Source organism: Cyrtonyx montezumae, unplaced genomic scaffold, assembly GCF_038088225.1.
Source record: "Cyrtonyx montezumae isolate F1298 unplaced genomic scaffold, pur_monq_1.0 scaffold_23, whole genome shotgun sequence".
NCBI classification, from domain to species: domain Eukaryota; kingdom Metazoa; phylum Chordata; class Aves; order Galliformes; family Odontophoridae; genus Cyrtonyx; species Cyrtonyx montezumae.
In genome coordinates this window covers 4,787,852-4,811,713 of record NW_027071970.1, presented here as the reverse complement: position 1 = coordinate 4,811,713, position 23,862 = coordinate 4,787,852, and the positions used below count along the sequence as shown (strand labels likewise).

Sequence of the window (23,862 nt, the reverse complement as noted above, 5' to 3'; positions counted from 1 at the left end):
TTGGGTTCGAAAGCAGTATAGAAGCTTCCAAATACCTCATTAGCTCAGGCTCCACTGACAGCTGCTAACACCAGGCAGAGCCTGGCTGGATAGTCCTAAGTGAGATTTCTGTAGCTAGACATTGTGGAGCACAACTGTGATTATTTTGCAGCTCAAAAATGCACAATTTGAACACAGATTTGGATTGGGCAAGCTTTCAGCCTCCTGCATGACAGCACTCTGGGGATGCTGTCCCTCATGAGCACCCAAGAAACTCTTTGAACATCTTGTAAGGGAAGGAAGGTTTCACCAGGTGCCACCTTCTCCTCCACTGGGGAGCAGTGGAGCTTCTAACCAACACACATTTCAGTAATGAGCAGTGGTGGGATGGTTAATGGTACTGATCTTTCACTGATCAGTGAGAAACTGATTGCTTTGTGGTTATAGACTGAGAAAGCCAATTATGTGGCTGGGTGTCCTCATCACATTGACTTGCTTCGGAGATAGAAAGCCAAAAGACCTGAAGAAGAATTACTGTACTGAGTCTCTTCCAGGCAGATTGCTTGTTATCTAATAAAGCATTCCTCTTTCTCTGGGGCCAGTAACAGAACTCAGAGCAGTCAGCCTATCTCCTTAAACATGCAGAAAATCAATCTCTGCCATATTTGACTGAAGTTAGCTATCTCAGAGTGGTTAGAAGAATGTTTTGGGCTTGTATAAGCCTTATTTCCGCAGAAAAGAGGCTAAACTACAAATGGAGATTTTTTTATTCCTCAACACATGCAGGAACATAATGGACTATTTCTGTGAAGAGGATGAGTTGCACCCCTCTTCAAAAAAAAAAAAAGTTTTTATAAGTCATCAATCCCGCAAACAAGTACTTGCTGTTAGGTGGAGGGGGATTGTCAGCTGGCTGTTCTTGCATAACAGCTCCTGAATATAAAGCTAGAGGCCAGGGCTGGGATGCAGCTGGAGCAGGTTTGTGCAGCAGGGTGGAAGGGACATGTCATGGGACCTAGAAATATACAGGGAATAACAAAGATGTTTTTTTTAAGTGGACATGCAAACTCCTTCGTGACAAAGGAGACAATAGGAAAGGGGAAGAGTCTTGAAGTTATGGCAGAGAGAAGGAAAGGATTAGGGTGGGATGGAATGCAGAGCTTTCCTCTCACAGGAAATGGTACCATTTTAAAAAATCCTGATTTTATTTTATTTTTTTACAAATAGACTTTTGGTTTACCATCTACTGGAAAAAAGAAAACTGCTTCAACAAACATTTTCAAACTGCTCTAAGGAGATAATGCTGGTGGTTAATATTTCAGTTTGGCTTATTTCCTAACAATAACCTGCTTCTGGGATAGATGTTTGAAGGCATGTACGTACAGACATTCAGCATACAGCTCGCTGGGACATGGGGTATCCAGCTGCAGAGAGCTGTCTAAGGAAGTGGTACCTCAGCAGGATCCCCTCTGTTCATCCTGTACTGCTGTGTGCTCTGATGTACCTTGCACCCAAACAAGCTGTAAATGACAGCCAAGGCTGTTTACCCAGACAATCCCTGGTACTCAGGCTAGCTTGTTTTAGCAAGAGGGTTAATTGCTGCTGAGTTCCAGTGATGCACTGCTAATAAATGTGGGTAATAGCAGAAGCCAGATGGATGCCAAAGGAACTGATCCCTGGATTCCCCAGTGCGTGGACCTGACACTATGTATTAGCAGCAGGGGAGACTGCAGGCTGCTCGTTAATGTTAGCATAGATACTTTCTTCCAGTTTTCCTGCTATCAAGAACAAAAGTAGGATTGAGCTGTATTTTGTTTAATGAGGGGAATGTTGATCTAGACCTCGTCTGTGTCAGTTCACATTCTCTTCAGCAGGGAAGACTGCAGCGGGAGCCAGTGAGGTGCAAAATCTCTCTGGAATGTGGGGCTGGAGCAGTGTGATTGCCAACCCTCAGTGGCATTCACTCTTCCCACACAGGCAGAGAGAGCCTGCTGCCTTGGAGGGATTCTGGGTGTACTGCAGGTCACCAGGCTCTTGGAGTATCCAAAATTCCCTCCCAACACACACAGTCAGTAAAGACAATACCACAAGGTTCTCCTTCTGACAGTGTATTCGGGCAGAGCATCCAGAATCCACATTCCAGTATGTACTTGGGCACAGCAGGGCTGATCTACAGTGGCCAGCATTCACTGCAAGGTCACCATTTGCCAGACACTGAGCGTTCCTCTGATTCACTGCTCTGGAGCAAACATCTTTGTGTGTCTCCTGCCCTATTTTCAGCAGTGTCTGCTAACATAGCAAACTCCAGACCACCTGTGGCTTTTTGGGTGTTGTTTGTTTTTTTTTTTATGGGTGTCCTAGGATTCAGGCATGTTTGGGTACACAAGGTGAATACCTGCTGCCAGCCAGCCACAGGCAGTTGCTCACACCTGGGAGGAAGCCCAGTGCTTGAGATGCATTTTTCCCCCACAGTTATCTCTATCCTACTAGAGCAGTTAGTAGGAACCAAGACTCTCAAGACTAAACAGCACAGTGTCCTTGTTTTGGCCCTTATCACAGCAGTGAATGTCTTGGAAAAGAATTCAAATCTATACACTAAGATGCCAACATATGATAACCTTGGATGTAGTAAGACTGGAAAGACAAAGTCTTCAAGACAAAGACAGAAGGCATTGAAGGATCTGGGCTGCAAGATAACTTAATAAGAGCAAGAGTTACAGTATTTGTTTTATAGCACCTAGAAATACAGATCTCTCCTGACTGGGGGATGTTCTTCAGTAGCTCCACGGACCTTTGTGCTATATGCTTTCTTTACAGCATTGGGAAGACAGGAGAGCAGGAGAACAAAGTCTACTCCAAATTGCTTTGTTGCCTGCTGAACAAACAGCTGAAAATACCATCTGACAGTGGCTCACACAGCTACCTGTCTGACATGACTTTCCACACAATGTTAAACCCATTAATCCCAAACTTGTAATCCAGTGTTTTTCTGTTAACATTCTTCTTGAAGATGCTAAATGCCCAATGAGTAAGGCAGCCCTCCCATTAAAGAAAAGGAGCAACTGCATGAGCTGCCAAGTCCAAAATCCATCTCAGTTAAAATGATAGAGGCTCAGTCACCATATGTACCACAGATCTCATGTGTGCACAAGTCCAGGTACAGATGCCATAACTTCATGCTATTAAATTGACAGTTTGACTAGTACGTACCAATACCTCACCACTGTCTGTGGGGTACAGGTGGAGAACTATTAAAAAAGCTTTGATTTAGATAGAAGCATTTCTAGTGTTTTTCCTGAATGTGTAGAGTCTGCTCCAGAACAGACTTTGTGTGTTAAATACAGCATCCTGAGACTGCCTTAAAGCAAGAAGCAGAAAAACACTAACAGCTCCAGAATACAAGTAGATAAGGCATTCAGGGGGGAGCAGCATCTGAATGCACCTGCCAGAATCTGCAGTAAGAAGCATATAACTTGCAGAGAGGTAGTGCAGCCTTGAGAAGTGCAGAGCTCTGGGTTCCTGCTGCAGGAACACCTGGCCAGCCTGCAGCACTCCTCTCAGCATCTAACAGTATCAGTCTTCTTCAGACTCTGTCAGCTTCTTTGAGATCAGTGCTGGCAACAAGGGCTGAAACAACACCACCTTTGCTTGAAGTGTTCTGAGGTGGTGACAGTTCATTCTTCAACATTCACCATGGTTTTAAAATACTCAGACTCTAGTCAAGTTATCTGCAACTGGCACGAACGTAAAAACCAGCAGTGCTGCACACAGTGCTGTTCTAACATCTGGTCTGCTGCCTAAACAGAAGTAGAAATCCAGTGGGGACCTGTACAGTTGAGAATCTCATGCTACATTGAGAATCACGGCTGAGAGAGGGAGCTTTCTCAGATATTCTTCATAGAAGCTTCTCTTTAAAGCAATGCAGTCTTCTGTTTGAAGATGAACTCTCCACGTAGGTATGCCTTTGCCCTGTTCATACTGCGCAGCCTGGCTAAGCTTAAACAGATCTGTCTGGACCTGACTTCAAAATGTATTTTAATGTAAGTCAAGATGTGGCTAACAATGTGGATATAGGCCTCCTTTCACAAGGAGGAAGACAGGACTACTTTTTATTCAAAATGCTTGGACTGCAGCCCAGGTCCACCTTAGATGTAAGTACATGGACATGTAGCTGCTCTGCAGAAACACGTGTGCTGACAGAGTGTCTCAGAGCTCAGAACATGCAGAGGGAGTAAGTGGAAAAACCCACTGTCCACTGTTCTGCCCTCCCCTTTTCATCCACAGAACAATTTGCAATGACATGAAGATTAGAGCACAGCTCAAAATGAGGGAGACACACAGTGAGCCGTTCCCAGATGTCAAAGTGGTGAATTATGAAAGGAAGATTTCCATATAAATATTTATTATTCAAGCCCTAGGTCAGATAATATAATTTGTTTCCAAAGTCAAACAGATTGAATACAGATCTGTTTCCTGAATCTCTTTTAAAAACAACACCAATATTAAAAAAAAACACAATACACCTGATTTCTATTTATTTTCTTCTGGAATTACAACCCCATCTCACCCCTATTAGAAGCTCTATTGTGAACATCCCGTTTTGTCCCTATCACAGCTCTGCTTTGCAGCCAACAGTTTCTAAATAAAAGCCTGTGCCTCGACCTGCAAGAAGAGGTTTCTGGGGATAACACATGGAAACCCGTCTGTGAATCAAAGCAGCACAACCAAGGAAACCAGGCGGTACTCAAATCTAAATACAATGAATCTTACAAAATATAGTTCACTCCTAAGCAGAGCTTTGGAGAGCTCAGCCTGGAGAAAAGGAAGGCATGGTGCCCGGTAGGTACTCTCGGCAGATTTGCTCTTAGGCAGTGGTTACGTAGCCCCAAATGCAGCAGTCCCCAGGCTGAAGAGGCATTCCCTTCTCCAGAAAGGAGTGTGCCACCTTCATAGAGCACCAGGCCAAAGAATTACACCTCTGTTTTCTGATGCTTTCTTGGCTCCTTCTCCCTGGCCCAGTGGCTCTGTGACTTGGTGCAACAGCTCTGGTTTTGATTGCAATGAAGCCAAGCTTGTACAAGTGCAACCAGAGATTTTCCCAGCCCTGCTCTTTGCAGTTAATCTCCAGGAAAGACTTCAGCCTGTCTAACGTCTCTTCAGAAGTCTTTCTGTGCTACATGCCTTCTGAGTTATTTTCAGAGCACCCAAACACTGAACTGTATGTTCCTAAGGTAACTGAGACAAAGTACCATGGAGATCACCTCTACTTGTTAACAATATTGCTTTATACTCTCTAATAAGGAATGTAAAAGCTTTTTCTTTTGTCTTTCTTTGTGTAAGTGTAGCACACCATCAGAAAGCTGTAAAATATTTCACCTTTCAGTTTCCTTCACCTTTACAAGCCATGAAAATATTAAGAGTCAAGGGGATGAACCTGCAAGCGTCTCTCCATTGTGTGAGCAAAACATGAGCCAGGACTGCTGCGTGCCAGCCTGAGCCGCTCCAAATAGCATTCTCCACTCTTCGTTCGGGGCTGCGTGTGCCCACATGTGCAACGCAGATGTACGGTCAAGCTTTCTAGCAGACGCATTCAAACTTTGTTAAAAGTTCATTCGTCTGATTCTTGCCTGGAAATGGTCCGCGCAGAGCGGTTTCTGGCCCCGATTCCCCTCTGCCTTCCCGTGAGTCACTCCGAGCGGCTCCGGCAGCGCCGGGTGCCCTCCGCAGCCTACGTGCTCCGCATCACAGCATCTCCGGGCGCAGCGGCAGGCTGGGCTCCGGCTGCCTCTCACCGCCCAATGGACTCACACCGTGTCATTTCTATAAAAAAAAATCTTTCTACCTTTTTTTTTTTTTCTCAGTAGAAAAATATGTTATGAAGATGGAAATGAGTTCGAGATCACTTGCAGTTGGACTGGAGAACATCAGAGAATAATTATCATGCTCACACGTCAAGTTTTCCCTCACATTGTGTTAAAGTTATACTCGCAGTTAGAAGAAAATGCACAAATGACTTGATTTTTCGAAAGGAAAAAAATCCTTCATGCATCAATCAGGGCGAATCTCCCCTTCCGCAGAACCCCGGCGGCGGCAGCCCCACGCGCGCTCATAGGGCAGCGTGCGAGCCGGCCGGGGCCCAGCTCCGGGCTGTAGCCAATAACGCACGCTCGAAATACTCTCGACATCGTAACACCGAGCAGGAATAAAGGCGGAAAGCGAGAGCCGGACCCTGATTCAGGGCGGCTGCCGTCCGTCGCGAGGCTCTGCGGAGGGCACCTCCCCCCTCCCCGCCCCGCGGGGCGCGGCCCCTTTAAGGCCGGCGCGGCGCAGCCCCGCGCGCACTCTGAGCACCGCCGCCGTTCGCAGCGCTCCGCTCCTGTCCGCTCGCAGCCCCGCGCCGCCATCATGCCTATGTTCACCATCCACACCAACGTCTGCAAGGACGCCGTGCCCGACAGCCTGATGGGCGAGCTCACCCAGCAGCTGGCCAAGGCCACCGGCAAGCCCGCGCAGGTGAGCCCGGGGGGCGGGCGGGTGGGGGAGCGGTACGTGCGGGGCCGCGCTCCCCGGGGCCGCGTGGGGAGGGAGGGAAGGGGAGGGGAGGGGAGGGGAGGGGAGGGGAGGGGGGTGGGCAGTACGTGCGGGGCCCGGGGCCGCCAACCGCGCATTGCGGGCCGAGCAATCACGGCCCGGCAGTAGTGCCCCGCAGCTCCGCGTGGCCGCGATGCGGACGCAGCCTGTGCCCGCGGGGCTCAGTGCCCGGCTCGGCGTCGGTGCGCCTGTGCTCCCCCACGAGCTCAGCGGAACGTGGAGGGTGGTCCCTGAGCAATTGCGTAACGCTCGGTGCTGTTAAATCTGGTACCTGCAGCGACCAGAGGGACGTGGGTTATCCCGTGCCTGCTCTGTCTCGTTGCAGTACATAGCTGTGCACATCGTACCTGATCAGATGATGTCCTTCGGGGGCTCCACGGATCCCTGCGCTCTCTGCAGCCTCTACAGCATTGGTAAAATCGGAGGGCAGCAGAACAAGACGTACACCAAGCTCCTGTGCGATATGATCGCGAAGCACTTGCACGTATCTGCAGACAGGTAGGGCTGGGATGTGACCCTTCCCATCGATTCCTCTGGGACTGCTTTGAAAGCTTCATTTGAAAATGTAAAAAGCCAGGAGTAAGTGCTCAGAAGAATACAAAGTAATCTCTTGCAGCATCTCCACTTAAAAGTTTGTTGCCTTCATCTTTCCCTTGAAAGCTCTCTGCTGCTCAGTGGGTTCCCGTAGGGGAGGACGCCTGAGCACTAGCAAATGGAAGAGACCATAATGTAGATTCATTCACTCCTGGGGTGCTATGTTTCCTGACGTTGGGGCCTGAAAGCACAAGGGAGGAGCAGCAGCAGGCTGGAGCTCACAGACAAGCAGGAACTAGTAGGCTGCACACAGCTCCCTCGTGCATGGGTAGAGCTTTGGGCAGTGCCCACACGCAGCAGTGGCAGGCAGGAAAACCAGCCTGCTGCCACTCGTGTCCCCATGCTGGAAGGAAGAACCACAGAGCCAGGGCCCGCTGGACTGTGTTGGTCTGGTGTGGAGGACTGCAGTGCTCTAAAACAAGAGGTTGGTCTCTGGAATTCTGAACAGGCTGCTCCCCAAAAGGTGCCTGAGTTGTTCCTGGCTGAAGAAGAGCTTGTGTTTAATAGGAAGTGCAGTTCTAGAGGCTCCAGGGCTATCAGCTGATGGAGGCTCAGTCACGCACCAGGTTTCAGTAAAAACTTATTGTTTCTGGCACTCCCCTCTATCCTGTTGCCTTGTCTCACTCACGGCTTACACAAACTAGTTAATGAATCTCTTTTTGCTTATTTTTGTGCCTCTTCTGCAGGGTGTACATCAACTACTTTGACATAAACGCTGCCAACGTGGGCTGGAACGGTTCCACCTTTGCATAGAGCTCTCCCTCCTGCACCCAGAGGCCGCTCCCAGACCTTCCCTCGTGCTGCCCGTTAAGAGACCACCACACAGACGGCCCCATGCTCTGCTGTGTGCACTCACAGATGGATGGCTCCTTGTTAGTGTGTTCAGTACTGCTGCTTCAACATTCCTCTGTTTCCTCTGCGTAGAAAACAAATAAAGATTTAGTATTAAGCTGTCTGGTGCGTGGCCTTCAGTTGGGGATGGGTGATTGCTGTGGCTGTTAAAACAAGTGGAGGGATTTGGATTTGTTTCCACATATGCTGGGTGGTGGGAGTGTGGCTGATTTTAACTCGCTTCGCTCCAGGAATGCGCTTAGGCCTCTGTTGCCTTAGACATCCTTAGGCCGTCCTAAGCACCGCGCTGTGGGATGCCGGCCTCCACTTCCCGCCCCCACGTCGGCCGCCATATTGGCCCCGCCCCCTCCCGCCCTTCTGGAGTCTTCCGCCGCGCGCGAGCTCGTGACGTCATCACAGCGCGGCCATGGCGCTGTTCGCCGTCAGCAGGTGAGCGGCGCGGCGTGGGGCCGGGCCCGGCCCGGGGGTCGCGCGTGACGAGCTCTTTCTCGGCCGTTTCAGGTACGCCGGAGAGGAGGAGGAGGCGGAGGATGAAGCGCAGGAGGAGCGGGCTCGGGCTCTGCTGGAGCGGCTCCGCGAGCAGGCGAAGGCCCGGCAGCTGAGGCGGCAGCGGGAGCTCGGAGGAGCGGGGCCGGGCGTGGAGGACGGAGCGGCGGAGGGGAAATGTGGCGCGGAGAGCGACGCGCAGGGACGGGGGAGGCTGAGGAAGAAGCGCGTGGGCGGCAGCGCGGATCTGAAGAGGAGGAAAGATGGAGAGCAAGGCCCTGCGGCAGGTAACGGTGGCACCGGCACCCTCCGAGTACCTCGTGGAGTCTTTCCGACAGGAAATGCTGTTATCTATTCCCCAAGTAATTCCTTCTCTGGCGGAAATCCCAATATGTAGCGTGAGGGAAAGAGGGCTGCGTGTCAGCACGGTTCTAAGCTGCCCCCCATACCACCAAAGCAGCGTTTGGCCCTTGTGCTTGAATTCAGGGGTAAGCTTGCAAGTTGGTGATTAAGTTCTGTGATGGAAAACATTTCCTGTGCTCCTTTTCTGTGGCACACTGTGATCTGTAGCTCTGTGTTTCTGTTATCTAGATGCTGAAGGAGACACTGAACAACAGGGAGATGGGAGCAACCTTAAAAATAAATCCTCTAAAAGGAAGAAGAAGGATGAGAGAACTGAAGGGGCTGAAACAAAGAAGAAAGAGAGCAGTGAAGGATCAGAAGGAAGTGGAAGCCCAGAGGAGGAGCTGCCCTCAGCTGCCCTGGCTGAAGAAGTACATCCACCACCCTCCAGCCTCACGATTCTTGGAGACTATGACAAAAAGCCCGTGCAGAAGGTAACTGCCTTGCTGAATTTTGATAGCTGGGAATGAAGGGGCACCTTACCAGCATATATTTGGTGTATGGCTTTGCCAGTTTGGTGGCAGAAACACTTGGTTACTCACTTTATCTCTCACCTCAGGTACAGCCCTTCTTACCACAGTGGCTTGCTCAACCCAAGCTAGTGCAAAAACGTATCAAAGAAAACCTAATTCCAGTCAGAGATGTCCCAGGAGTTCATCCCAAGCTGTTGAAAAAGCTGCAAATGAATGGAATAGAGTCCTTTTTTCCAGGTACTTTGGTAGTGCTCTTCTTTCTCTTTTACTCGTTTCTTTTTAACTCGTTTACCCATTTCTTTCACTGTTGCTGTATGGTTTATGTAGTCCATGAGATCAAGGGTAAGACAAAAGCAAACTTAATACATTAATGAAATCAGTTTTGAACCTTCACTTTCATAACGTGTGCTAGTAGTTGAAAGCTGTTATGTAGTCCTAAGTGCAACTACACAAAATGTTTTGAAGTAATAGCTCACAGCAGCCAAAAGAGGGAGATCTTGCTTTTGTCATTCCACTTTTTCTGCTTTGTTCCCTGGCAGCTAAACCTCACATATAAAACAAGGTTGCTGGTTTGCAAGGATCAGCTGTGGGGCAGGGAAAGAAGAGAGTTGGCAACCAGAGCTGCTGTTTTTACAGGACTGTTTGCTTCAGTCCTTGTATACTCCCTTGCAACAAACTTAAATGACTTCAAAGCCTATGAAAAGAGTTTGTTTTGCTCCTTGGCAGATAATACTGATGTGCCCTGATGCATATCTTGTGATTATATAAGAATAGTTTGTACTTAAAAAAAAAAGAAAAATGCTCAGACAAGTATGCTTTGGTTTTAAATCTGCCTGGTAGCATCCTAACATGAGTACAACAGTATGGGCATGAGTTGAAAACAGTATTTAACAAAGTAACATCTATTGTGAGCAAAAGAAATAATTGAATTCTTGGAGAAGGAGATCTCTACCCTCAGTACTAAGCTCACAAATAAAAAAGACCTGTGGAGAAAACAGATAACATCTGTACTGCTTTTAATTCTTCCTGTCTCATGTTTATAGCATCAACAGCACAGATGTGGAAACAGATTCATTGTATAAAACATTGATTTCCTAGATAAACTAGTCTTGGTCTAGTGAATTAACTCTGTTTCCATTCTTGTTCAGTTCAGGCAGAGGTGATACCTGCTATTCTACAGAGTGCATCCAATGGGTATCTGATGGGGCAGGGAGGGTACCGCCCCAAAGACATCTGCGTCTCAGCACCCACTGGCAGTGGTAAAACACTGTCCTTTGTCGTACCAATAGTACAGGTGAGTTTACTACCAACAAAATATGTGTATGGAAAACATTGAGGTTGGTTTTGTTTGAGCAAAATTTGAATTTAAAAGCAGGTGAGAAAGCCAAGAAATATGTGAAGGCAAATGAGCAGGGTTTGGTTGGTTTTTTTTGCTCAGAGCTGTCTGAAGGATCTGCATGAGTCCATTTGTGCTTGCTGCACTTTCACAGACAATAGATAAAGCATGAGGAGCTGAGAGGACGTGGGGGAGTAAAACAGAAATGTGAAACTCTGGGAGGACTTGACATGTCTTGCCAGTCCGTTCTCACTAGCTTAAAGAAGCTTCTTCTCACCTCATTGCTGTCAGGGAATAATTTGCCCTTTGTTTTTACAGGTTCTGCTGGATCGAGTGGTTTGCCAAGTACGAGCTCTGGTTGTTCTGCCCACAAAGGAACTGGCACTACAAGTACACAGCTCTTCACCTCTTGCTGAGCAGAACTGGGCTGAAATGAGGGCTAGTGCAGTAAATATTTGCATGTATTCAGGGAAGCAGGCTGAATACTGTCAGTGGGACTGATGTTAATGTGAAGTATCAGTTTCACTGGTGTTCCTGCAGCTAACAAAGCCCATTTCTTTGCAGGTGAGTAAAGTGTTCAACATTTACGCCGATGGGACAGGTCTGAAGGTTGTATTGATTACTGGCCAGAAATCTTTCGCAAAGGAGCAGGAAATGCTTGTCCAGAAAAAGTAGGTGAAGTGGTCTTTTGATAAGGTTTATAGAGATCATAAACTCCTTAATCTCCACAAGCAGAGGTCAAAATACAAACTGTTGTATTGCATCATCGTGCAGTAAGGATTTTGGATAGCAGGTTTATATGCTAGATGCTGGTTCTGGTTTTGCCCAGGTGCCTGCTACAATTCCTTCTTGTGGTTGTTGTTAGATTTGTAGGGCTTTTCACTGGCTGAGTAGAATGCAAGCACTTACTGTATGCCCACAGAAACAAAAGACTGGTATAGCTTTTTGCTGCAGTTTTTCTTAAGTGCTTTTTCTCAAGTGCAATGAGGAATGTTACTTGTTGAAACTGAAGTGGTACACTAGAGAATAGGGTTTAGTGTCCAGTATTGTTTCTCTTTGCTGGTAAATTACGTATTTGAATTGTATTACTTTAAGTGAAAAAGCATTGGGAAAATCAGCCTTCTCACCAAGGATCTTTGTTATATGCTTTACAGTGCAGGGAGAAACTTACTGATGAGCTGCTTGTTCTTTCAGGGTGACAGGCTACTGCAGCCTTGCTGATATTATTGTTGCTACACCAGGGCGGCTCGCAGATCACATTAGCAAGACCCCAGGGTTCAACCTGACACAGCTTCGCTTCCTGGTGAGTCAGCTCCCACATCTCCCTTCTCAGTGCACAGTCTGCTGGGTCTGTAATTCTTGCTTTGCTCTGGCATGGTGCATAAATGCATCTCTGTTGGAACTGTTGTATGTGCTTGGTCTGTGCTTTAGTCTGCTCAGGCAGCTGCCTTAAGATGAGAAGTTCTATTCCAGATCGTGGCACTTACTTGCCCTTGCAGACACAAACTTGGAATAAACCCTGGAAAAAAAAAATATTTTTTAAATAGCTTAATTGTTGGAGTTTGAAGTTAATTCCACCATATTGGATCTGTACGGAGACATAGCTGCCATCTTAATTAAGATTTGAGGAGCTTTATCTCTTAAATAGAACCATGTCTTTGCATAAGTGCAAATGAGCTTGTGTGTAGTTTGAGTGTCAGGTTGGGTACTGAGCAACTGAAATGAAAGCAAAATTCAGTTTTGGGGTAGAAACGTCTGCCTTCATTTGAGAAAAGATGGGCAGAGAAGGAATTTCCGTTGCATAGAAGCTTCTGTACATCTTGAATTCTGGCTCATGTTGTAGATTTAAAAAATAAAAATGAAAAGAAAAGCTGCCAAGGTCAGGATAGCATTTAACACGTAGTGTTGGGTTTTTTTTGTCTGTATGAATTCAGATCATAGATGAAGCTGACCGTATGATTGATGACATGCACCAGAACTGGCTGAACCAACTTGTCCACGCTGCATTCCAAGCAGAAAATGATGCTGGTTCTAATACACTTTTCCAGAGGACCAAACCAGGGCCTGTAACAGCAGCTGGGTAAGCTGCTAACTGCATTTCTTTGAACTGATTGCAAGGGTACTTAGAGAAATGTCTGCCAAAGTAAAACAGCTACTTCTGCAAAGCTTGGAAAAGCAGGCAGTGAACAGCAGGTATTAAAGGATGTCTTTTAGACTGAAATCTGAGTATTGTCTTCTTCAGGCATTCCTTAACTAGACTAAAGCAGCATCAAAAGAAGTACTGCAAGTCCCTGAATGTAGTATTGCCCTCTGGCAAACTGAGTAATTGGAAGGAAAATGCTGAGCTGTGTATGTGCTGCTTCTCTTTTCAAATAGCATGACAGAGTTGCAGCAGAAACTGAGATCAGCAGTGAAGGAAGGAAGTGACTAGGATTGGGGCAGGAGTGACTGGGGTACAAGGATGTGTGCCAAGGTAACAAATGAGGGTTGTGCAATTGACTTGAGAGTGCTGATCCAGTTCCATCTGTGAACTGCACTCCTAAACAAGAATAGGAAACATCCTACCAGCAGGGCCCAGAGAGGGAAAAGGGTGTCAGAAAGAGTTAATTAGTTCCCTTATAACACCATCTGAAAGCACGTGTGTGGGAATACCCTTGCCCTATCCTCAGAGTTCAGTTTCCATATGCTGTTTATTTCAGCTGCTGTTACCCCCAGATACCCTTACAGAAACTGCTGTTTTCAGCTACGCTGACCCAGGACCCAGAGAAGCTGCAGCAGTTGGGCTTGTTTCAGCCTCGCCTCTTCACATCTGTCTATTCTGAGAAAAAAACACTCCGAGATGGAACAGAGACAGATCAAGATGCTGAGGAGAAGTACACACTCCCTGAGGGGCTGTCGGTATGATACAAGTTCTCTTGCAACCATAAAAGTAACATATTTGGTAGCTGTTGGAAAAAAGGTGCTTGAATAAGTTACACTTCAGGATTAGTTTAACTCTGGCATATCTAGTGATGAGTGTAGCCTATAAACTGATACACCTTTCCTTTGATGCCTTATGTTACAGAGATGCTGAAAGAAAGTGGCTTTGGGATTATTTGTGACTCAAAGAGCTCTGCCTTGGCTCATCTGTTTTCTCATTACTGTTTGGTTAGGACTGTAATTCTTTAAAATTAAACTCTTCAATACAGAATTAAGTTTGCTTGCAGAAGGGAGTGGAGATAAGTAGTAATGTAGCATTTCTCAACTGCCCATCTCAGGTTATATTTTACATGTGTGTGTATAACATGCATTGTGAGGCATGTGAGTACAGATCAGTCTGTAGACAAGAAGGCAGTGCATGCTGTTACTTGCCACAGAGAAGTGAGAGCACTGGAACAACATAGATCTCCTGCCTCTGCCTTGTACTGTGTTGCTGTGACTTGTTCTGAAGGGGTGGCACTGTGGGATCTGGTTTTGTTGCTGTTGCAAAACATCCAAGCCTATGTAGGTTATGGACAGGCAGTAAGTTTCAGGGAAGGTAGCTTTGGCAAGAAGTAACTCTGTCTCTGAACTTCTTCCCTGACGACTGCAGCAAAGCTATGTGCCTTGTGACCTCAATTCCAAGCCTTTGCTCCTCTTGCATTTCATGCTGACAATGAAGTTTACCCGTGTGTTGTGTTTTACCAACTCCAGAGAGGCTTCTCACAGGTGAATATGTTCGTGAGGGTGTTTGGCAGACACCTGCCATGGTTTTTCTCAGAGTTAGGTAGTGACGTTCCTGTGCCGTTCCCCTGCAGACTGTTCCTGCTTGTTCAGGCTTTTGGTGGAATCACTGTGGCTGAATTTTCTTCTCGATTACCTCCAAACGAGAGACAGAGAACCATGAAGGAATTTGAACAAGGAAAGATACAACTGTGAGTACTTTAAATGAGTTTCCTGTAAGTCTTAGGCCATGTACTATATCTAGTGTGAGAAAGCTAGTTAGAATCAAGAGGAAATTTAAACAGGGCTTCCCTGTAAAACGGAGCATGCAGGAATCAGCTTGAAAAATGGGCATGAGACCTGGCCCAGTCACACTGGCAGACAGATTTACTTCTGTCTGTAACTGCGATTCACTTTGTGATGTTCATAACTGTGTTGGGATTGCATCTATGGAATGTTCCCAAAAAGAAGGTCAGTGTTTTTTTTCTGGGTTTTCTTTTTGTCCAAACCCTGCACTTAAATTCTTCCTTTATTACTCACAGACACATCACTGTCTGCATTCAGTATCTTTAAGGAGTGCTCAGATGGTTTATGGGTTTGTAACCTCTGGGAGCTGTGTGGCTCAGTGTGCATGCTTGGAGAGCCTGGAAATGCCCTGTAGCTTTTCATCTGTAACTGTAGAGGTGCTTAGAACAGGCAGCTAATGCCAATTACATTGTGTGAGTTGCAGTGCTGTTTTAGTGCTCGCAGCTCAGAGGGTGACTGTGTGGTTTTAACAGATTAGCAGTAGTTGTACTGTGTTCAGTTGTTTTGTATGTGTTTGTGCAATGGCAGAGATGTCACCTGAAAACAACTGTATGTACATTTAAAACCAGGTTAATCAGCACAGATGCCACTGCTCGAGGGATTGACATTAAAGGAGTGAATTGTGTAATAAACTATGACACACCTCAGTTCATCAGGACGTACGTCCACCGGTAAGACAAGCAGGAACAAAAGGAGGTGTTGGAGCTTGGTGTTCTCTAATATACTTTGCATAAGCAACATGCACTTAAAAGGAGTTTCAGCTATTGATTTTTTTAACTTCAGTGTACAACTGACTTTAAAACAGAAGCTAATTCATGGCATCATGAGAGCAATGTTGTATTAAAATGGAAATTTAGCACCCTGTTCAGTAAAATGTTTCTAGCTTGTGTGAAATAGTCCCGGGCAGCATCAAGTTGGGTTTCCAGATGCTCAGAACACTGCAGAGTCTCAGCAGCTGTAATTGAACTCTGGAAATGGTCATCCTCTGCAACCCATAGCTAGCCCTATTAAACATAAAAATCAAGACTTTCTCCTAAATCTGGAGAGCTTCACAGTCAGAATCCTGCAGCTGACAATGGCAGTGACTGCCACATGACTGAACTGATGTGATGTTCCTTCTTCTGATTTCAGTGTTGGAAGAACAGCTCGTGCAGGAAAAGCAGGCTTAGCTTTCAGCATGGTCCTCAGAATCCAGGTGTGTCATCACTGCAACATTCATTTAAGAGGAAAGGTGAAGGACTGTAAGGAACAGAAAGCTCCTATCAACTTCTTACATTCTCCAGTCAGCTGTGTTTTATACTTAGAAAATTTTTCTTCAGTCATTTCATGACGAGGCAGCAAATCCCCAGATGTGCTCATGTTCTAGCTGAGGGGCAGCAGGGTGCCCCTTGTGAAGGAGAGGTACTCACTTCTTTTTCTGCTGTCCGTTTTGTTGTGCAGGAACGCAGGTTTCTGTGCATGCTGAAGGATGCTGGCATTGCAGACATAAAGCAGCACTTGGTCAAGGGCAGGCTGTTAAAGCCATTGGTGCAGCAGTATGAGGAGGCCCTGTCTAAACTGGAGAAGACAGTCAAGGTAACTGCAAGAGGGAAAAATGGCAGAAAAGGGGGAAGAAAATGGAAAATCCTAAACTACAGTTTATGCAGTTCATTGCAAGTCATGACAAGCATGAGTATTAGTGTCCAGGGTCCTCTTGAACTGAAATATATCTATTTCTATGTGAAGGAAGTGCATCACTGAGAGCATTGTTATGAAAAACGAGGAAATGGTGGGGAGGACAGGAGGGGCTTCTGTTAAAAGAAAGGTAGACAGTATTTGTGTTAGCCCCTTTCCTTTTCTGGCTTTGTCTCTGAAGCATGGATTTTGTCAGCCACGCAGAGGAAAGCAAACAAAATGCAGATTGAGCCTTTTGTCATTCCAGAGCTTCAAGATTGTAACTTGGAGCCTTGCTGACCAGAAGTTGGGTATTTCGAGCCAGGAAAGCATTTTCTGCAGACCATTACACACCAGTAGGAAAGTTAAGAGCTTTCAGAGAGGAGCAGGGTAGCATTTAACTTAGCAGACTGGTGGATAAGGGAACTGCAGCAGATACTTTTGTGCTGTATGATTTGAGCAAGTGTTCTGCTCTCCTCCTTGAGGACTCTTGATAAATGTTTGTCCTTGAACAATCATGATTTTGAGTTGCAGATTAGAAATGTTGGAGAACTGGGGCAGGGTGGAAACGATGTCGATACTGTTACACTGCTGCCCAAAGTCCCTTCTGTGTGACCTGGGCCATTTCTCCTCAACTTTGATTTTGAACAGGATGAGAGAGCACAGAAACGAATCTGAATGAACGCGGGCAGAGGTGGCAGTGTTTCGTGGCACTGAAGATAACTCAGCACAGGAAGAAGGAGGTGTGGTCCCCGAGCTCTGTGGTCATCTCCTCAAGCTTATCCTGTCCCAAGTCAGCTATCAGAGGCCTCATTCCCATTTCCAAGGACACAGGAAACAGTTTTCTGGTTTTTTGTTGGTTTTTTTTTTTTTTGAGAAGAAAATGCAATTGCTTTGAAGAGGATTTAGCATCGTTACCCAGTTACCCCCAGTGAACAGAAGAGCCACGTCCACTTCTTGGTCCTGGACCACCTGATGGAGCTGCTGGTCAGCAGAGGTGTGGGTTGTGCCTTTCCTTGCCCCTGAAATGGGACAGTTCAGTTCTGCCCTGTGGTGCAAGGAGCTGCATCCTCATGAAAGCATAAAGGTGTGTGCAGTGCAATGCCTGGATGCTGTTCAGAGAGCAGTTCTGGGTGGAATGAACTGCAACTTTGAAATAAATAGGCAGTATGTTTTTAAAATATTTTATGTATACTGTTTTAAAGTTTCTGGAGTGCAGAGGTGATGACAGTGGATTTTTGGTTGTACAGCTCTGTGTCGTTTTGTCATTTCCTTGACTGCATTGTTTCCTTCCTTTCAGGGCTAGGGGGGGTAGCAGCTGCTACACGAAGCGTTGCTGTTACTGCGGGCTGAAACATCTCACGTCTTGTTAATTTAAAAGCTCTAACTCTGCATTTACCGCTGGTATTTGTAGCTGTCCCTGGCAGGCTCAGGCCTGCCCTGTGGCTGTGATCTCCACCGGCCCTTGGAGGCCTGCAGGAAGTGGCCCAGCTCTCTGGCTTCTGTTATTCTGTAGAACAGTATAAATGTACACCGTTGCTGGCAATACAGTGAGGGAGGAGGAATAAAGGGATGCTGGAAAAGCTTGGTGGGATGGAGGTGGGGGAAGGTGGTTGTGTGGTATAAACACAGCAGGAGCAACGTGTGACTGTCACAGCAGCAGAGCCTGCATCTCTTGCTGCTTCCTGAGTGCTGTGCCTGTCTATCAAGCTGGTTTGGCTTAGTGATGGAGCCGGAGACGCGTACAACCCCCTTACACCAGAGCTGCGAGCTCCCGCGAGCAAACCTGCCCGGTCCCGGCGTCCCATTCACCACCCGCCTTCATTTCTTATTAAATAATAATTCCTCGTTTGGGAACGGGGCGGGAGCTCCGGGTCCGCCCCCCCGGTGCCGCCCCGCCCCGACCCGGCGGCCGCGGGGCTGAGCGGACGGGCCGGAGCGGCAGCATGGGGCTGGAGCTGTACCTGGACCTGCTCTCGCAGCCCTGCCGGGCGCTCTACGTCTTCGCCCGGAGCAACAACATCCCCTTCGAGTTCAAGCGGGTGGAGCTGATGAAGGGTGAGCGGGGCTGGGAAGGGGCTGCCGCTCCCGGCTCGCAGCGGGCACGGAGACGGGCTGGGCGGGGGGAGTCCCATAACGAATCCCCGTTTCCTACGGGGCGGTGCCGCAGATCCCCTTTGGGGTTCGGTTCTGCAGAGCTCTGTGCGAGGTCCCCGAGAACGGCCCAACCGCATCAGAAAATGGGGGGCAGGAAAAGAGACGTTGTTCCGAGAAGCTCCGCTCCTCGGGGGCTGCCGGCTCTGAGTGCCTCTGTTGCCCAAAGAAGACGGGAAGCGCACCCGTGCGCGGGGCATTGCCCAGCGTGGGGCCCGGCCCTTCTCGGTGAGCGCAGCGCGGGGTGGTCCTCCCGCGGGAGCTGCGTCGGGACGCGTTGGGTTAAGTCAGTGCTGGGAGAGGTGGGAGACGGGGGGTGAAGCGTAGCAGTCAGAATCGGGAAGCTGCGGGCTGCAGAAGGGAGAAGGGCTTTTGTTTGCTCTAAAACCGACTCCCAGTGGGTAGGAGCCTGCCAGAGCTGTCGTATGCTCTCAGCAGAAGATCTGTATCTCCTTTCTTTGCAAGTGAAGCTGGTAAAAAACTGCCTTTCGGCCCTTCTAGTGCTCTGTTGTGAAATTCAGTGAATGTATTGGGCTTAAAAACAATGCAAGATGAGAAGGTTTCCAAGGCTCAAACCGATAGAGAAACAACAGAGGTTCCAGCTTGTGATTAGAAAAACTTCTGGGTGTTGTGGTTTCTTCTCTGGGTGTTCCCCTTCATGCCTTGGCTGCTCACTGAATGCACTTGGTGCTGCTTTCCTCTTAATGACCTGTCTCAATAGGAACAGATTGCAGCTGGGGTAAAAGCCCATACAGTGCCCTTTCCCTTCTTGCCAATGAATGCTGTGATGAGATGCTGATCCAAAGGAGGCAGGCAGGCAGCAGGAGCACAAAGGGAATGGAAAAACTGAAAGAGAATTACTCACAAATTGGGTTTGCCAAGTTCTGGGAAAACAAACCTTTTCCAGAGCATCTCCTGGGGCACAAAGATTCCCAGGTGACTCACACAGCAGGGCATGACAGGGAAGACAGGGTGTTAGAGAAGTGTGACTGCAGAGATGCACGTGTGCACGCTGAAGCTGGGGGCTGGGAAGAGGAAGGGATGAATGAAGGTGTCCGGGCTCAGGCCCAGAGGTAACCAAACACACTGGGACTCCAAATGAACACAGCACCTCTGGTCAGCTTTACTCTCTGCCTGCTTTTTGGGGGAGACCTAAAAGGTGGCTAAAAAACAAACACCTGCGTTTGCTCTGATACACGATAAGGAATACTCACACAAAGAGCTCTCAAAAAGTTGTGTAATGAAGTTCCCATGACTTTACATGGAATTGCAGGGATTTGTTTCCTCTAAACAGAGGACTAAAAAGAGTTTAATACGAATGTTCTTACTTTCCAGGAAAGAAAAAAAAGAAACATCCCTTTCTTTCTCACTTTCCTCTTGGTTAACCCACTGTGTTTGTGGCACTGAGATCCCTTCCCCCCAGAGCTGCTTGGTGTTTGTACCCTGACAGGTACCTCCCAGCACAAACATCGTGCTGGTACTGCCCTGAATTGACAAACATTGCTGGTATGAAAGGACTCTGAACCATTTTGACCTTTGTCAAGAAGTTGTTTTGGTATGCAGGCAGTAAGTTAGCTGACATCATAAGGCAAAGCCAGAATCTACCCCTGCAATATGGGGCTGCGTTTGTACAGTCACGGCCAGAAATTGCCCACGTGTCACCCACGGACCCCTCGGCTGTTCCCAGATGGCTGCTGAGCACCACTGATGAGAAAAAATTCCTCATTTCCTCCAGGGGAGCATAGGACCGAGGAGTTCAGGAAGGTGAATGTGCTGATGAAAGTGCCTGCACTGAAGGATGGCTCTTTCACCTTAGCAGAGAGGTAAGGCACAAATAAGCTCAGACTGAAGTGCTGTTTGAACCACTGCTCGGATCCCCCCAGCATACTGTTGGGTCTCTACTGGGACTCCAGTCCAGACAGTTGCTTGCCTCTTTCTGCTTGTATGTAAAATAAACCTGTTCTAAGGGTTTCTCTTCTCTTGTCATCACCTCAGGCAGCTACGAAAACTGAGCTGCTGCTTGGAGCCAGCTTGCACGCAGGCAATGTTTCTGAGCTAAGATACCTTCCCTACATCCTTCTGCTCTCTGCCTTCAGCTGGGGGCTGTGGTTCAGGGCCGTAGATCTGTCAGAGGCACCTGCTGCAGGATGGCCTGGCAACGCAAAGCTCCCTGATGGTTTGAACTCACCCTGTGGTTCATGAGAGCTCTAAAACACCTGCAGGTGTTTCAGCATGAGGCACACGTGGCCTGCTGGTGACGTAGTGGCTGTCCCCCAGCAACCAGCACAAACTGCCACGTGCTCTGACCACCCGATGGTTACACGTCCTTGCGTAGGGCTGACTTAAATTAAGTCAGTAATAATACAGCAGTGCAGTATTTGGAAGAAGGAGAAAGGGTGAGGTGCTTTCGTCTCAGATCACCACTCACTGCTCCGTCCTGCTCTCTGGCAGTGTTGCGATCCTCCTGTACCTGGCCCGGAAATTCAAGACCCCCGATCACTGGTATCCCTCCGACCTGCAGAAACAGGCCAGGGTTGATGAGTACCTGTCATGGCAGCAAGTTAACATTCGTGGGAAGGGGAGCAAGCTGTTCCTAATTAAGGTAAGACCGTCATGCACTAAAAACTGAGAGCTGAGAGTGCTACAGCCCAGGCAGTAGCCCTCTGTGTGCTGGGTGAACGTACAAGCCGGGTGTCAGGAGCAAACCGACACCCGGGATCGACGTGGCAGGTCAGTAGAGACAAGTGGAGCAGTCTGAATCCCCCACATGCAGCTGTAGCTCTGAAGCCTGTGGGACTCATTCCTTGTAGATGCAGATGGAGCAGTACACGTGGTAAATGTGCCCGTGTGACTGCAGACGCAGCTCACTGCCTTCTGCCCAGCTTCTTGGAAAGAAGGAACACCCCACTGGAAAACAAATTGCAGCTGTTTAAAGATGATGCAGCCTTCCCTTGAGAGAAGACTCGTGTGGTTGAAATTTCAGACTTTCTAGGGAGGAGACAGACAGGAAGTGAGGATGGACACTGATATTAATCACTTGCAAGAGCTGCTCTTGGGCACAGCTGAGGGATCCTGGGAAGAAGGCCTGGACTACATTTAGAGGGAAGCATGTAAAAAGCAGTGTTTTTCCTTCTCCCTGCCAGGTGCTGATACCTCTCCTTACAGGCCAGCCACTGCCTCCAGAGAAACTGGAAGGTGCTACTGAAGAGCTGAATGCTGTCCTGAATCAGTTTGAGGAGAAGTTCTTGCAGGACAAGCCCTTCATTGTGGGCAGCGACATCTCCCTGGCAGACCTTGTAGCCCTGGTGGAGCTCATGCAGGTGAGCATCGATCGCACTGCTGTCAGGTATACAAACTGGGCTGTGAGCAGCAGCAGCATCTCTCTAGAACAGGCCTTTCTCTCCAGTTTACTCTTTAGTGGAATTAAAACTTGTTCCTTTTTGACCGTGAGCAGAATTTTCAGGGAATTTATTCTTAGTATTTTTATTTTACTTAGTATTCTTATACTTAGTATTTATGCCAGGGAAAAAAAGAAGTTCAATTACAAAGTAGACAGAGGAGGATGAAGGAGAGATTGAAAGAACAGCTCTCTCGCTTACACCACAAATTCAGGAGAGAAGCTATTGCCTCAGGGGAGCTGAACATAAGGTGCTCATCGACCACTGCTTTATCTTTTGAGCAGCAGTGTAGGGACTCCTCACCCTCATCCTGGACAGAAGTACTGAAGCACTGTCTGCGTTGTCTAGGAATAAAGTCACCTTCTGTTTTAGGGGAGAATAAATCTATTTGATTTTCTCCCACTACCAGGATTCGGTGTCATAGAATGAGCTACAGAAATGACGTTTTTGGAAGGGACACAGTGTGTGTGGAGCTCTGTGTTCCACATGACACAGTTTGGGGGTCTGCCACAGCCGTACATCCGCTGCAGGACTCAGGGCACAGCAGCTGCTTCCTGCAGGTTAAGAAACAGAGATGAACTCCATGACTTTGTTGCCTCAAACAGGAGGCACATCTGTGCTTTGTTCTGCTCCCAGCCCTGGCAAACACCTGGGCTGGCAGCGGGCAGGGAAGCCTCATGGCCGGCTTCTGTTGCTCTCTCTGCAGCCTGTTGCTTCTGGCTACGATCTCTTTGGGGAGAGGCCCAAGTTAGCGGAGTGGCGCGGGCGGGTGGAAGAAGCCGTGGGGAAGCAGATCTTCCAGGAAGCACACGAAGAGATCCTGAGTGCCAGGAGCGTGACTGCGGACAAAATCGCACCCGAGCTGCGGGAACACTTAAAGCAGCAGCTGTTAAAGCAAGTCAACTAGAATCAAGGGTGTCACACTCCAAACGAATTATTTTGTGTATGCTTTAAATAATATCCCTCTAATAATCATACCAAAAAAAGCAGTCAGCAAAATGCACTTCCAGTACAGTTTTTCTGCAACTTAGAAGGGAAGAGAACTGCATCTTAAACAGGCTGCAGCAAGTTGCTTTCCTCTCTTGTCCACTACAGATATGTGAGCTGTAGCTGCTCAGGCTTTTCCCTTCTTGCTCCAACAGCACTGTTCTGCTTCAGGACAGAGGTGATTCAATCCATGTGGGAACAGGAGCTGGTCAGAACTGCCCCTTTCTGCAAAGCTTCCCTGAAAGCGTGGCAGATCTGCCTGAAATAAGGTGTTTTAGTTGTTGAGAATGGCATTCATGCTGCAGCAAGCTCAGATGGAGCATTTTTGTTCTTTTAGTAAAGAGGATGGCCAAGGGGCAGCCCTCGGCTGGTGCCCCTGCCCAGGAGGGTAAGGGAACGGCTGGCCACTAGAGGCTGCTATCCTCAAAAGTAACTTTAAGCCATCACCTACAAACTATGCCGTTGAAAAAAGTTGATTTTCTAGGTGAATCCGCTGCCGGCCACGTGCTCGCATTCGTCGAGTCATACTGGTGCTCCGTCCCTTCCCCTGACAGCCCCACGGAGGCCACTGAATGCGGGATCCCTGCTGCTGAGCACTGCTGTGCTGGGGGCAGAGGGAGCTGTGCTGGCCGACCCCAGAGCAAGTGGAGTGCTTAGCAAGCGAGCTAAATAATGCTGAAATAATGTGCTTGTTCCACTCTCTTCTGTCATGACATATTTTCCAGTAAAGTTAATCGTTACCCTTGCAATGCGTCCTCGCTCTGTTTGGATTTGTAAACAGAAATGGTGTGGGGTAAATAACTCCCAAGGATGGTACTCCACAAAGAGATAGTATAGGGGATGGTATATTTTAAGTAGTTCTATATAAACAGTATACAAATAATACAAAAGAGAAGATGGCTCACCTTTAGGATGACAAGGCTCACAGGGGACTCCACATGGGAGGGATCTCCAAGAAGAGATCCTTCCC

General features: G+C 47.9%; 3 protein-coding genes across 3 annotated transcripts; all 3 read left to right on the top strand.

The window, feature by feature from the left end:
- The first annotated feature begins 6,321 nt into the window (after positions 1–6,321).
- MIF (macrophage migration inhibitory factor) lies at positions 6,322–7,955 on the top strand. Its single transcript, XM_065738665.1, has 3 exons — positions 6,322–6,492; positions 6,896–7,068; positions 7,851–7,955. Exons 1-3 carry the CDS (start codon positions 6,385–6,387, stop codon positions 7,915–7,917), a joined length of 348 nt encoding a protein of 115 aa, XP_065594737.1. The 5' UTR covers positions 6,322–6,384; the 3' UTR covers positions 7,918–7,955.
- Positions 7,956–8,421: 466 nt separating this feature from the next.
- On the top strand, positions 8,422–17,202 carry DDX51 (DEAD-box helicase 51). Its single transcript, XM_065738966.1, has 16 exons — positions 8,422–8,445; positions 8,518–8,789; positions 9,094–9,338; positions 9,464–9,614; positions 10,526–10,671; positions 11,032–11,103; positions 11,278–11,384; positions 11,908–12,016; positions 12,648–12,793; positions 13,413–13,611; positions 14,285–14,400; positions 14,490–14,606; positions 15,270–15,371; positions 15,832–15,895; positions 16,141–16,275; positions 17,005–17,202. The coding sequence occupies exons 1-16, from the start codon at positions 8,423–8,425 to the stop codon at positions 17,029–17,031; spliced, it is 2,031 nt and encodes a 676-aa protein (XP_065595038.1). The 5' UTR covers position 8,422; the 3' UTR covers positions 17,032–17,202.
- Positions 17,203–18,288: 1,086 nt separating this feature from the next.
- On the top strand, positions 18,289–23,331 carry GSTT2B (glutathione S-transferase theta 2B). Its single transcript, XM_065738993.1, has 5 exons — positions 18,289–18,411; positions 20,243–20,330; positions 20,959–21,109; positions 21,651–21,827; positions 22,612–23,331. The coding sequence occupies exons 1-5, from the start codon at positions 18,300–18,302 to the stop codon at positions 22,810–22,812; spliced, it is 729 nt and encodes a 242-aa protein (XP_065595065.1). The 5' UTR covers positions 18,289–18,299; the 3' UTR covers positions 22,813–23,331.
- The last annotated feature ends 531 nt before the right edge of the window (positions 23,332–23,862 follow it).